The sequence below is a fragment of the Taudactylus pleione genome, unplaced genomic scaffold (assembly GCF_031769625.1).
Source record: "Taudactylus pleione unplaced genomic scaffold, aTauple2 ptg001423l, whole genome shotgun sequence".
Taxonomy (NCBI): domain Eukaryota; kingdom Metazoa; phylum Chordata; class Amphibia; order Anura; family Myobatrachidae; genus Taudactylus; species Taudactylus pleione.
Window position 1 is genome coordinate 205,719 of NW_028285822.1, and position 14,797 is coordinate 220,515.

General features: G+C 41.8%; 1 protein-coding gene across 1 annotated transcript in view; it reads left to right on the top strand.

Annotated features, from left to right (window-relative positions):
* Nucleotides 1-680: 680 nt before the first annotated feature.
* Nucleotides 681-14,797, top strand: part of LOC148442657 (troponin I, slow skeletal muscle-like) — a 32,815-nt gene continuing 18,698 nt past the window's right edge. Inside the window, exons 1-3 of the mRNA XM_088463670.1 lie at nucleotides 681-722; nucleotides 3,910-4,041; nucleotides 4,980-5,069. Of these exons, the coding sequence (XP_088319796.1) occupies nucleotides 3,916-4,041; nucleotides 4,980-5,069 (216 nt within the window). The 5' untranslated portion in view covers nucleotides 681-722; nucleotides 3,910-3,915. The remainder of the gene's footprint in view (nucleotides 723-3,909; nucleotides 4,042-4,979; nucleotides 5,070-14,797) is intronic.

Below are 14,797 nucleotides of genomic sequence, written 5' to 3' on the forward strand. Positions count from 1 at the left end.
CACCTCCCCTTACACCCAGCGGCATTACAATAAGAGAAGCCACTGATGATCCGTGCAGCAGACTGCATTTTAGTCACAGGCACACTGCAACCTGTGACTAGGAAGCAGTTTGATGCATGGATCATTAGTGCTGCCGCCCTCCCTCCTCTGATACATCTCTCACTCACAGATGCTGGGAGAAGGTGTGGATCCCTGGACCACGGCCATGCCTCCTCCCAGCTTCAGTGAGGAGAGATGGGGTGGCGCGCCAGGCTCAGGAGTTAAGGAGTGCGGGGCTGAAGGGCAGGTCATGGGGCAATGGGGAGATTATCTAGACCTACGGGGGCTCTGCAGAAATGTTGCTATTGGGCCCCCATACCTCTGGTTACGCCCCTGGTAACTACCATCATTCATTTTAAACACTCACGTCTGAACATCACTGAGGTAAACTCACCACTGAGTACTGCTCATTGCAGCTCATCAAAGTGTTGTCAGATGTATAGTAAATGATACCAGTGATAAGCGGCGATCAGTTACCAATCAACATCTAGATGTCATAGCATTCTAAACAGCTTTTAAGAGGTACACCTTTTTACTGCTCTATGTCTCTTTTATTCACATACTATCTTTCATCTTTCTTTACACATTGCCCTTTCTCTAATATCATGACTCACTTATTTATATGGTGTTTTATCTTACAGAGAAAATCAAAGATTTCAGCATCACGCAAACTGCTGTTAAAGGTAATCAAAGATATGAATAAATACATTAAAAAAAAAAAGTCGGAAGCACTTAGAGCAATTATAGAAAAAAAAAATGTGGTCTGGCACTAATGACACAATATAGATAGGCAAACTGTGAGAAAGTGACTGTAAGTAGGCTCGTACTGATACCATATAGAGTAATGATACAACAGCTAATTACAACTTTATTTGCACATTATTGGTGCAGACATGAAAGACAGACATTCACTGGACAAAGTAAACTTGTAAAAAGTTTTATTTATTATTATGTCTTATTAACCACTTAACTGACAATTTTTTCCCCGAAAACCGGTCAGAAATGTTTCTTGTTTTTTCTATTTGTAAAAATGTAAAATATATTTTTAAAAATTAATTCAAATATTTTATTTAAAAAAAAATATGCCTAATGGGTGTTTCTCACTCTCCCACGTCCATAGGCCCCCAAAAATTATCTACCGCCCCCATTGACAATAGACCCTCCTCAGTGGCAATAGATCCCATTAACATTACCCCCATCATCTTAGAAGTCATTTAATACCCCCCCCCCATTCCTGGTGTATTACGTCCACTCCTCTCTCTTTCACAATTTTACCCACCAGTGGCGGATTTTACCTAGGGGCTGTAACACTGCAGACTCCTCAGTAAAACCTGCCACTTCAGTGAGCCAGTTGGAATCCATAACTGCACTGGCTACACCGTGATTGGCAGTGGCTTTCCATTGGAAGCTCTACCTGCCAGTCACACACAGGACAGGCAGTCCCAGAGGAAGGAGTTTTGTCCCCCTGGGACTGCCATACCGGGCTGCGATTAGCAGAGAGTGGCTTGCTCTCTGCTCTGCCTTATGGGCAGCCCTACCCGGCTTCTAGGCGCTGTAGCCAATGCAGTAGGTGTTATGCGCCACTGCCACCTGTGTGCTTGCTCCGATCCTGGCACCCGCTGGATCCATTTTCCAGGCGTCGGGAGCCAGCCGGCAGGAGCCGCAACGGCCGTCCCCCTCCAGCAAGAGGGTAGGTGCCGCTGGTGTTACCCACACCTTTTACAGTACCTCTCCTCTCCAAATTACTTTATTGAGGCATTTACACTCACATCCCACCCCCAGTGCATGTAGACTACACATAGGGGTATTACTCCCCCTTCCCTTTCCCACATGTAGAGCGCAGAGGAGTGTGTGTCAGGCTGCTGCTGCTTACCTCTGCACTTGCAGATATCATCCAAATAGTACTTGTAGAGGAACTAAGTTCCCCTCCTCACACTTCTGTCTCCGGGATTGCGCTCCAGAATGCCATTCACACGGCATTCTGAGGCGCAATTCCGGCAGACTGCTGCATCACTACAAGGGGGTCTGGGAGTCAGAGGAGATTAATTCTGCACATGTGCAGAATGGATCCCATCTTCAAAACCCGGGGGACACAGAGGGGAGAGCGCGGTCGCATGGGATGCAACCTTGTTAGCTGGAAGATACAAAGACTGGCGCTGAGAGCTAGTGAATAATTAAACAAATACAGTTGACAGTTGAATGAGTAGGAAGCGGATGTCTAAAAACCAAAATATACACATTTATTGACAATTAATACATATGAAACCAGTATGTAGAATATAAAAATAAAATCACTAGTTAAGGAGCATCGGGGTGAGTCAGACAATAGGATCTAAATCTATGGACATCCTGAGTGGAATGATAGAGTTAATGTCCAGATGATAAGTCAGTTTGGACAGTGATATATCGGTTCAAATACAGCAAATAATTACCGGATTAAGATCCTTTGGGATGGCTTCTGATGAAGCTGGAGCTCTAATATCCAGCGAAATGCGTTAAGCCTTTATACAGTCTCTCTATGGACATTGGGAATTTTCAATTGTGGATCCAGTGAGTTTTGCAGCTTTTTTCTATTCACAAGGTTCCATCCTCTTTGCCTGAGGAGACAGCTACCTAACATCTTTACCAACGGCTACCTTGCAGTGATCTGCTAATCGGACCATTATCCTGAGGGACCATTCCTGTGGACTGAAGATTCAATGCCAGTCACTCACCATCATATTTACATTTGCAGTTATCTGCTAATTGGACTGCCATCCCAAAGGATCTTAATCCGGTAATTATTTGCTGTATTTGAACTGATATATCACTGTCCAAACTGACTTATCATCTGGACATTAACTCTATCATTCCACCCAGGATGTCCATAGATTTAGATCCTATTATCTGACTCACCCCGATGCTCCTTAACTAGTGATTTTATTTTTATTTTTATATTCTACCTACTGGTTTCATATGTATTAATTGTCAATAAATGTGTATATTTTGGTTTTTAGACATCCGCTTCCTACTCATTCAACTGTCAACTGTATTTGTTTAAATATTCACTAGCTATCTTTGTATCTTTCTATATATATGGTGTTAGAGGCTGACTACCTCTGGCTGGCTGCTTCAGTGATAGCGCACCTAAATACTTTTCTACTTGTTAGCTGAAACACAGCTGGCTGCAATCACATCACATGCAACCACGCTAGTTACACTGAAATTGAATGAGCCAAGAAAATGGGTTGGGTACGGGATGCCGGCGATCGTGAAGTCGGGGGTGAAAATCCTGATGCCGGCATTCAGGATACCAACACCTGTCGGTAGGTATCCTAACCCTTATTCTACCCCTAACCCTTACCCTCCCTCCCCGGTACCTAAACCTAACCTCCCTCTATTGCCTAACTCTAACCCTCCCTCTAGTGCCTAACCCTAACTTTAACTCCGCTACTTACCTTCGGGATGCTGGCGGTCAGGATGCCGGGATCCTGACAGGTGTCGGGATTCTGATGCCAGTATTCTAAGCGCCGGCATCCACTTTGTCGGGATATTGACCGTATCCCAAGAAAATACATACTAAATAGGTTATGTCAATTACATACAGAGATAAAGGGGTAGATTTACTAAAGCATATAAAAGTGAAAAGTGGTGGTGCTGTCTATAGCAACCATTCAGATTCTGGCTATCATTTTCTATATTTCATCCTAGAAAATTATAGAAAGTATCTGCTTGGTTGCTATGTGCAACACCACCACTTAAAATTTTTAGAAGCTCTAGTAAGTCTACCACAAAGAGTAGATTTATCAAGTGAAGTATGTGAGATTTTTTTACAATGGAAATAAGAAAGACGGTATCTGCTCTTCTCAATTTTTTGCTTCTCCTCCATAGAGTTTGATGCTGGCAAAGGCAAAAGAGGCATGGGATCAAGAACATGTGAACACACAGGAGGAAAAGCAGAGATACCTAGGTGAAAGGGTACCACATACCAACACGCATGGACTGGGATTGGCTGCATTACAGGTGTTCTTTGTGCTGCTAAATAGCAAATACTGGGCCTGATTCAGAGCCGGACGCTATTTGTGGACGGTCGTTCCAAAAAAGGGGCCGGCTATTTAAATTGAGCGCTCGCTCTTTGTGGTTTGTAGACGCCTCTATGTCTGAGCGAGCGACCGAAAAATGTGCTCGCTATTTTGTAAAGACGCCCCTTTGCCGTTCGCATCACACGTCATCTCCGGTATTTATTAGATTAATCGGGTACATCGAAAAGCATCTGAACTGCTCGCACTGCTTGTGGTAGGTTTTCTTACCGCTATCACTGCGAGCAGTTCAGGCTAAAAGACAACCAAGTGACGTGGTCGATGATGCTCCTTTACTAATTATGCACTCCCATTAAACGCCCTTTTGACCGTTAGGCACGCCTGCGTTCGGATCTCCACTCCCCCGTTTTCAAGCACCTTGCCGTTACCACCCACAAACGGTACATTCTGTCAATCAAATTAGCAGCCCCTCGCTGTTTTGCGAGCGCACGATTTCCGACCGCAATGACTGGTTTGCGCATGCGCATTACAACCCATATGTATGCGCAGTTGTGCGAACATCGCTCAGAGCGAACGAGCAGCCGCTTACGAGCAGCTCTGAATCAGGCCCACTGTCTTTAAGTTCATTGTAAGGGGTAAATTTACTAAAAGTCAATTTATATCGATTAAAAAAAATCAATCTAAATCAATTAAAAAAAACAATCTAAATCGATCAACATCTATTATGTGTTTCAGGGGCTAAATCACACATTTACTAACAGGCAATTTTTTTATATTGCTTTTTAAGTGTTAGTAAATGTGTGATTTAGCCCCTGAAACACAACAGTGATATAAAAGATGTTTAAATCGATTACAATTGACCGTTAGTAAATTCATCCTCAAGAGTCAAGAACATGACATAAGATTTTTGCCATTTTTCAGGAGCTGTGCCGGGAACTCCATGAGAAAGTTGGGATTGTTGATGAGGAAAGATATGACATTGAAGCAAAAGTTCTCCATAACACGAGAGAGGTAAATTAATGACATCACTTGTAAAAATATATTTTTAATAAGGGATCATTATACTGACTGCTCCATGCAGAAGTCACACAAAAGATGTATATGATGACTTAGGGGTATATTTACTAAAGGTCTATTTTGATTGATTTAAAATTTATGATGCTTCTGAGGCTAAATCACAAATTTACTAAATAGACAATTTTTGATTTGTTTTTTTTAAGTGTTAGTAAATGTATGATTTAGCCCCAGAAACACAACATTAATGTTAATAGATTTTTTATCGATTTTTAATCAATCAAAAGCTTTGTTCTCAGATGACAAGTTACTTTTCGTGTCAGATCCTACCTCTTCCATTCTGACAGCTATGTCTATTATTGATTCATTCTGAGTAATTTCAGACTACAAGATCAATGTTAGCAAATCTGAAATCTTTTCTATCCAATGCCCTGGTAGTTCTTTCCCGGTACTCCCAGAGTTGCAATCATTCAGAAAGGTCTCTACACATATTTAAGCTAGGGGTGTGCACCGGCCACTTTTCGTGTTTTGTGTTTTGGTTTTGGATCTGGATCTTTCTTCGTGTTTTGGATCTGGATTGGTTTTGCCAAAACCACCCTTCCGTGTTTTGGGTTCTGGGTTTTGTGTTTTGGATCTGTATTTTTTTGAAAAAAAGCATAAAAACAGCTAAAATCACAGAATTTGTAGGTTTTTCTGCTCCTATGCTATTATTAACCTCAATAACCTTAATTTCCACTCATTTCCAGTCTATTCTGAATACCTCACACCTCACAATAGTGTTTTTATGTCCAAAAGGTTGCACCGAGGTAGCTGGATGACTATGCTAAGCGACACGAGTGGGCGGCACAAACACGTGACCCATCTAGGCGTGAAACTGCAGTGGCAGACAGGATGGCATTGAAAAACTAGGCCCCAAACTGTACATAATGCAAAGAAAAAAAAGAGGTGCAAGATGGAATTGTCCTTGGGCCCTCCCACCCACCCTTATGTTGTATAAACAGGACATGCACACTTTAACAAACCAATCATTTCAGCGCCAGGGTCTGCCACACAACTGTGGCTGAAATGATTGGTTCGTTTGGGCCCCCACAAAACAAGCTGGCAATTAATCTGTCCCTGCACAAACTGGCTCTACGGAGGCAAGAAGTCGTCCTCATCCTCCTCATCCACAGATTCCTCACCCTCTTCAGTGTTATGTACATCCTCATCCTCACAGAGTATTAATTCGTCCCTGCTGGAACCACAGGTCCCTCTGTACGTTCTGGAGGCTGGTCTCCCTGGAAGAGTTGATCATTCATTTTATGAACATCATCTTCTCCACATTTTGTGGAAGCAACCTCCTACGCCTTTCGCTAACAAGGTTCCCGGCTGCACTAAACACTCTTTCGGAGTACACACTGGAGGGGGGGCAACTCAGGTAAAATAGAGCCAGTTTGTACAGGGACCTCCAAATTGCTTCTTTTTCCTGCCAGTACAGGTACGGACTGTCTGACATGCCTACTTGGATGCTGTCACCGATGTAATCCTTTAACAGACAGACGCACGCTTGTCGCTGCTGCTTTGAGGATTCAAGTGCGGCTACAGCCCACACAATTCACAAAGACAGAAAAAAAAAAAGAATATTTTTATTGTTTGTGGAGCACACTTTGAGGGTGTCACCACCCTCTAACAGACAGACGCACGCTTGTCGCTGCTGCTTTGAGGATGCAAGTGCGGCTACAGCCCACACAATTCACAAAGACAGAAAAAAGAAGAAGAATATTTTTATTCTTTGTGTAGCACACTTTGAGGGTGTCACCACCCTTTAACAGACAGACGCAGGCTTGTCGCTGCTGCTTTAAGGATGCAGGTGCGGCTACAGCCCACACATTTCACAAAGACCGAAAAAAAAAGAACAATATTTTAATTGTTTGTGTAGCACACTTTGAGGGTGTCACCACCCTTTAACAGACAGACGCACGCTTGTCGCTGCTGCTTTAAGGATGCAGGTGCGGCTACAGCCCACACAATTCACAAAGACAGAAAGAAGAAGAATATTTTTATTGTTTGTGTAGCACACTTTGAGGGTGTCACCACCCTTTAACAGACAGACGCACGCTTGTCGCTGCTGCTTTGAGGATGCAAGTGTGGCTACATCGCACACAAGTCACAAACACATTAAAAAATTTTTTTTGATTTTTTGGAGCACTTTGAGAGTTACAACACCCTTTAACAGACAGACGCACGCTTGTCGCTGCTGCTTTGAGGATGCAAGTGCGGCTACAGCCCACACAATTCACAAAGACAGAAAAAAAAAGAACAATATTTTAATTGTTTGTGTAGCACACTTTGAGGGTGTCACCACCCTTTAACAGACAGACGCACGCTTGTCGCTGCTGCTTTAAGGATGCAGGTGCGGCTACAGCCCACACATTTCACAAAGACAGAAAAAAAAAGAACAATATTTTAATTGTTTGTGTAGCACACTTTGAGGGTGTCACCACCCTTTAACAGACAGACGCACGCTTGTCGCTGCTGCTTTGAGGATGCAGGTGGAATCTAGATGGGATTTGGAACCGAGGACACACTACCTCCATCAATTGTCTAAATCCCACTGCACTAATGTCGGATACCGGACGCACGTCTAACACCAACATAGCAGTCAAGGCCTCAGTTATACGTTTTGCTTCAGGATGACTGCTGTCGTACTTCATCCTCATCGCTAGGGACTGTTGGAGGGTCAATTGTTTAGTAAAAGTAGTGATGTTCCTACTTCCTCTCTGGGATGATGAACAACTCCCAGCAGCAGCAACAGCACTAGTAGGAAGTGGTTCTTGATCTTTCCCTATTTTATTTTTATCAGAGAAAGTTTGGTCCTCCATTTATGTTATATTGATATATATACGTGCGGCTAAAGCGCACACAAACACAGAAAATATTTTTTTATTTTTGCTGGAGAGTAGTGCACTTTGTGGGTTACACCACCCTTTAAGAAATGAGCCAGCCGGCTCTTTACTTATGGGACACAGGCGCACGCTTGGCGCTGCTCCTATGTTGATGCACGTGCAGCCACAGTGCACACAAGTCACAAACACAGAAAATATATATTTTTTTGGTTTGGAGTGTACTTTGGGGGTTACAGAACCCTTTAACGGTCAAGCCAGCCGGCCCTTTACTTATGACACAGGCGCACGCTTGGCACTACTTTGTTGATGCACGTGCGGCTACTGCGCACACAATTCACAAACACAGAAAATAATTTTTTTTTTGGTTTGGACTGGAGTGTACTTTCGGGGGTTACAGCACCCTTTAACGGTCAAGCCAGCCGGCCCTTTACTTATGACACAGGCGCACACTTGGCACTACTTTGTTGATGCACGTGCGGCTACTGCGCACACAATTCACAAACACAGAAAATAATTTTTTTTCGGTTTGGACTGGAGTGTACTTTGGGGGTTACAGCACCCTTTAACGGTCAAGCCAGCCGGCCCTTTACTTATGACACAGGCGCACGCTTGGCACTACTTTGTTGATGCACGTGCGGCTACTGCGCACACAATTCACAAACACAGAAAATAAATTTTTTTTTGGTTTGGACTGGAGTGTACTTTCGGGGGTTACAGCACCCTTAACGGTCAAGCCAGCCGGCCCTTTACTTATGACACAGGCGCACGCTTGGCACTACTTTGTTGATGCACGTGCGGCTACTGCGCACACAATTCACAAACACAGAAAATATATTATTTTTTTAGCACTTGGGGGGAGCACCCCTGATGGACAGAGCACCCCCTGGACAACACTACAGCACCCCTTTAGGACTGGGACACTGCACAGGACTTTGGAACTGACTGCACAACACAGTCCAGCCAGCCCCTATGGACTTTGAAGTAGTGGACACAGCCCCTATTAACAACAGCAGCACAGCACAACACAGCCAGCCCCTATGGACTTTGAAGTAGTGGACAACAGCAGCACTACACTACACTACACTACACAGCACTAACTCCCACCCTCCCTCTTCACTGTCCACAGCCGAGTGAGAAAATGGCGCCGACGCGGGTACCTTATATAGGATCCAAAACCCGCGAGACTCGGAAGGCGGGATGATGACGTTTTGCCTCGATGTCAGATCCGAGTCAGGCGGGAAAAGTCGAGCCTGACTCGGATCGGACTCGGATCGGGGGGGCTCGGGGGGGTTCGGATTTCAGAAATCCGAACCCGCTCACCCCTAATTTAAGCATTCAAATACCTGCAGATCTCTCCCTTTTATACAAACTTAATTTCACATCTGTTATAAAGAAAATTTCTGAAATACTTAATAATTGGAAAAATCTTATTTTTCTCTCTTGGGAAGGAATGAAGTACTTAAAAGCATAATTTTTTCCAAAAATTTCTACATTATTCAAATGCTACCAGTAAGCCTTTCTTTAACTGATTTTCACAGTCTACAAAATATCATGCTCCAATTTTTATGGCAACACAAGAGACCCAGAATAGTCAAAAACAAGTTAATGGCAACTAGAAGTAATGTGGAGCTGGGAGTACCAGATCTGCTCTCCTACTCTTAATCAGTATTCTTTCGATACATCAGTGACTGGCTGTTGGAAAGAAGCACTTACACGGATTATATGCTTGATACAGCTTTATTTAAATCCTACTCTCCAAGTGCACTGCTCAACACCAAATCCTCTGATACACAAACAGACATTCAGAACCACATTATCTTTAAAGATACTTTCCACCACTGGCATTACTAGAGGGGTGCGGGCCGCACAAGGTGACACCATCCGAGGGGGGGACACCAAAATAGCAGACCCATTCCCTGCTATTTTGGTGTCATCCAGTCGCATGGTGTCACCGAGAAGCCAGAACGCGGAGAGAGGCAGTCAAGTAACTGTGGGCTGCCTCAGCAGCTGCTGGAGCGCTGGGTAAGCCCACTGTGTGCCGAGAATGAGGGTCAGTAATGCCCCCAAGATTGACACACATAAGGGGTATGGCTTCACAGAGCGATGCCATGCCCCCTTTTGCTAAGCCACGGCCCTTCCACATGCACCTAAGACGTGCGGAAGAACTCCGACCAGCCAAGCTGCCACACTCTATCATCCTCCCCGCCATAATTTCTATATGTTCTTACAGACTCATCATTTTATTATCTTGTTACCTTTAGCTGTGATCACTCCCACTGTACCAGACCCTATTCAATCAATTCTCAAATTTATTGTTACAAATCCATTTAAAACTAAACATTTACTGTATATAAAAATGTAGTCAATAATATACACTCCCTTAACTGGAAAACTTTAGTCAATAGCTGGCATTTGGATATTCCAGGAATTACATCCCAATCTGAACTGTTTAAATTTAATGATTCTACATTAAAAATTCTGCACTCAGCATATTCCCAAGAAGTACATGTTCATACAATTTATGTTCATCTCTCCAGCCCAGCGTCGCCATATGAATCCCACAGAGTCAGGACACTGTTGTAAATTATTATTATTATTATTATTATCGTTTATTTATATGGCGCCACAAGTGTTCCGCAGCGCCTTACAAGGTACATATCCAAAAAGTGACTTACAGTAAAATACAATACAATGAAGGACAAGGACATGGATAATATACATTGATACATAGGTGGCCATAACACCCACATAAGCAGCAAAGCATAGGCATCAAGTGTTAGGTGTCCTAGTGGTGAGTAAGAGGTAGATGAACATATAGTAAGGAGAAGCACAAGAGGGTAGAGGGCCCTGCTCGCAAGAGCTTACATTCTCATTGTAAATGCCACTATACCAATGCTAAATTTGAACACTGTTTCTGAAACTGTGAAAATTGAAAAAGTTTGGTATAAACTATAAACTTAACAATATATTTCATCTTCATCTTCAACTTGATCCACTGGCATGTTTATGCTCTAATTTTAGTTATTGGAACTTAGGTCCCATTAAAGAAACTATTGTTCCTCTCTTGACCTTAACTGTCTTTGAGAACTGCCCCCATGCTCAATGAAGTTAAACAAAAATTGTTGCAAATTCTTTATTTCGACGGGAGATCTACACCAGATATAGAAAAGGGCATAATCAAATTCTACATTAAGTAGGGTTTATATATTGACAAACTGGACACTGAATCAGATATTCCAGTTATTTGAGAAAACGGATTGGTACTATTTACACAGAAAAATGTTGTTGGATTCATGATGCTTATCCTACATTATACCAAGTATGGTCGTTCTCCTTCTTTGCAATGGATTTCCATCAATAATTAAATACATTCATACTTAATTATAATATTACATTTTGTTTAATTTTAACCTACTCTTTTCCTCCCCCCTATGTGTGACCCCCTTGTCTTCTCTCCCTTTCCCCCTTATTATAGTTTTTTTTCTTTCTTTCTCTTTTGTATTGTTGCCAAATATACTCTGTTTTTGCTTCTAAAATAATTGTATTGTTCTTATCCAAGACATTGAAATAATCTCTATTTACAGTATTTCTCATGTTGTCCTTTCCATCTCCTTTTACTAGATAAATAGTCTTGGCATACTTTACTCCTACTCTACATTATTGATTACGCTATCTGACTGTGTTTATAGTACCTTTATCATCATTTGTTATTGTTTCAATGTATTTGAAAGACAAAATCAGATGGTGTTTCAAGGTCTTGGTGGACCTTTTTCTCAAGCTGCTCTGGACACAGAGCACCTTGAGAAAAAGGTCCACCGAGACCTTGAAACATTGGTCTGTCATGTATCTATTTGTCTGAATACATCGTATTTACAAAGCCATGAAGTGCCACCTATTTTTGCTGCTGGTGCATACCAAACAACAGGGATTTATATTGAAGTATTACATTGGAGGAAGGCACCCTGGTACTTATAAATGTATTACAAAATGCCAACCTACACCAATCTATCTATCTATCTATCTATCTATCTATCTATCTTTTAATTGTTACAATGATATAATTTTCATTTATTTAAAGTTGGAAAAAACTGCTTAATTTTATGAGAAAAGCATACTCCCCGCCATCCTGAGATACTTTTTAAAATGGCAATATCTAGCTTCCTCAGACACAGCATGCATAAACTATTGCTAGAAATGCCTTCCACTGGTGACCCTCAATAATAGCAAAAAGCCCTATCTCCTGTTAAGTCAAAGACTAAGGAAAGCTACAAGGGATGTATATGGTCTCATTGTGAAAAAGCCATGGATCCCAAATAATGTCAAATTTGTCAGGATGCTCTTGCAGAATGCTGGATATGTATGCAAGGTGATAGGTGTTCTAGATGGAATTGCCTAGGGCAGAGAGAGGCGGAGTATACGGGTGATTTCATTTGGCAGCAGTGGTGCAATAGGCAGCATTAAGGATGTGACTGATTAGCTGTTGTATAGGTTTAGGTATGTTGGGTATGGACCTAAGCAAAAGGGAGTAAGAAGAGGATTGCGACATGGTAATACTAGCGAGGGATGCAATTAGGCAGTGTACTGCTACCCAAAAATGTTTAATTATTGGACAGAGCCACTATATGTGAACGAGAGTACCCTCCTCCCCACAGTCCCTCCAGCATTTGTTGGAGGAAAGAGGGAAAAAAGTATGTAATGTACAGTAGATGCGAAGACACTAGGTACCAACGGAAGGTGTTTTCTTTCATTCTCACGCATATAGAAACTCGGATGGCATTTTGCTTTCCCAGTCCTGCGGCATCAGATCTACCTCTATCTCTCTCTCTCCCAGACCAGTTCATGAGGCTCCTTAATAGGTTGGTTATGGGAAATCAAGAGGCTGTAGAGAGAAGATTCAGTATGAGGCAAATGGATTTCTTGTGCTGAAGATAAAAAGTCTCCAAAAGAGTCTACTGAGGTCTACAATGGGAGCATAGTTGAGAGGAATAAAAATGGTGAAGCTGAAGGTATTGATAGAAACATTTAGAAGAAAGGCCAAATTTATTCCATAAGGTGGAGAACTCGGGAAATGTGGCTAAAGGTGAGATGTCTCAGAGAAATTTGTTATTGTGCCTGATCCAGGAATCAAAAGCTTTCAGATCCTGCCCCTGTATGAAGGTGTAATTGTTCTAGAGTGGAGACATATAGTAAGAGAGAGGTTATTAAGCAATCATATTTACAGTACACAACACATAAAACAACAAGGACTCTCCAATTTAGTAATCTTCTACAGTTTATGCTGCACACTTGTGGCACTATGATTGCATGCTGGCACTTGCAGTGCCAAGTGTGCACTATAAGTTAGAGATGTATGCAGACCACCATGTTTGGTTCTAAATCTTCATTGTATTTTAGTTTTGATTTTTGCAAAACCACCCTCAAGTGTTTTGATTTTTAATCTGGATTTCATTAATAATTCATAAAAACAGCTGAAATCATGTCATTTTGACCTGTTTTTGTTCCTATAGTATTATTAAAATCAGCAATATTATTTTCCAGTCAATTTTGACCACCTCACAGCTCACAATATTGTTTTCACTAATATTGTCTAAAGTCTGCAGGGAGCTGGCTGGCTAAACTAAGTTCAGAGCAGCGGCACAAACACATGGCAGTTTAAAATAATATAGCACATACTGTATATGAAACATAGCAGCACAGCGGTGGCAGACATGATGGCAGTTTAATAAGCTATACAACCCTATAGAATGTTTTCATTAATCAAGAATGATAGCCTGAAAGTAAAAGCGTAGTAGAAACAATATAATATATTACTAACATACTTTTCCAACCAGCAAATCAAAAATCACAGGCATCAGGCCAATACAGGCAATTCAAGACAAAGTAACAGCAGAGTAACAGGTTAGTTCAAGAAATTAGAAATTGATAATTAATGAATAATTATGAATTAAACTAAGCAACAGAGCATTGGCACAAACACGTTAAAAAAAACATATAACACATCTATAAAACAGATGTACTGTACAGGATGGCAGTTTAATAAACTATACAACCTTTTAGAATATTTTCATTAATCAAGAACTAATAGCCTAAAATGAAAAGCCTAGTAGAAAAAATAATATATCACCAACACACTTCTCCAAAGCCGCTAGTTTAGATGCTGCTCATAGCAGCAAAATAGTTCCATTTTAAAAAAATTGTGAGGCCCCCCCCAAAATCAGTAACCAGCCCTGGGGCGGGATGCACAAATACATTTTGTAGTGAAAATCACCAGTTACGGGCAACTGTTTCAGTAAACTGTATATGCAGCATGGTGTTTTGTAGCTAATCACTGCATATTCTTCTCAGCATGGCTGTCCCCCCATGTAAGCCAATAGTGCCAACCAGTTCCGTATATGCGTCATCGGTGATGTTGATTTCTACTCGGCAGTGAATGGCAGTTTAAGAACGCCTTCTTGTTGTGGCGGAGTTTACTTATATTTACTCTATAGTGTTATAAAAAGCCTTATTTGAAGTCACAGCAGATTGACAAAAATATATTTAAAAAGGTATATAAGTTAATGCACAGGTTCTTTTTAACTATCTTGTGCATAATCTTTAAGGTTTCATTAAATTGCGCCGGAGACTGAGAGCTTGGCATCCGGATAGATGTGCAGTGGCAGCAAGTGCCTACACGACGGACATCGCTGAAAGTGTCAGTTATCTCAATGACCGGACTGTCACGTGAATACAAGTGCATACCGATGGTAGTAAAAATAAATATATTTTTTAAAAAAGCGGTAGGCACCATTAATGATCGCACTATATAAGTGATGATTGGTGCATCCTGCCCCTGGACCTCTC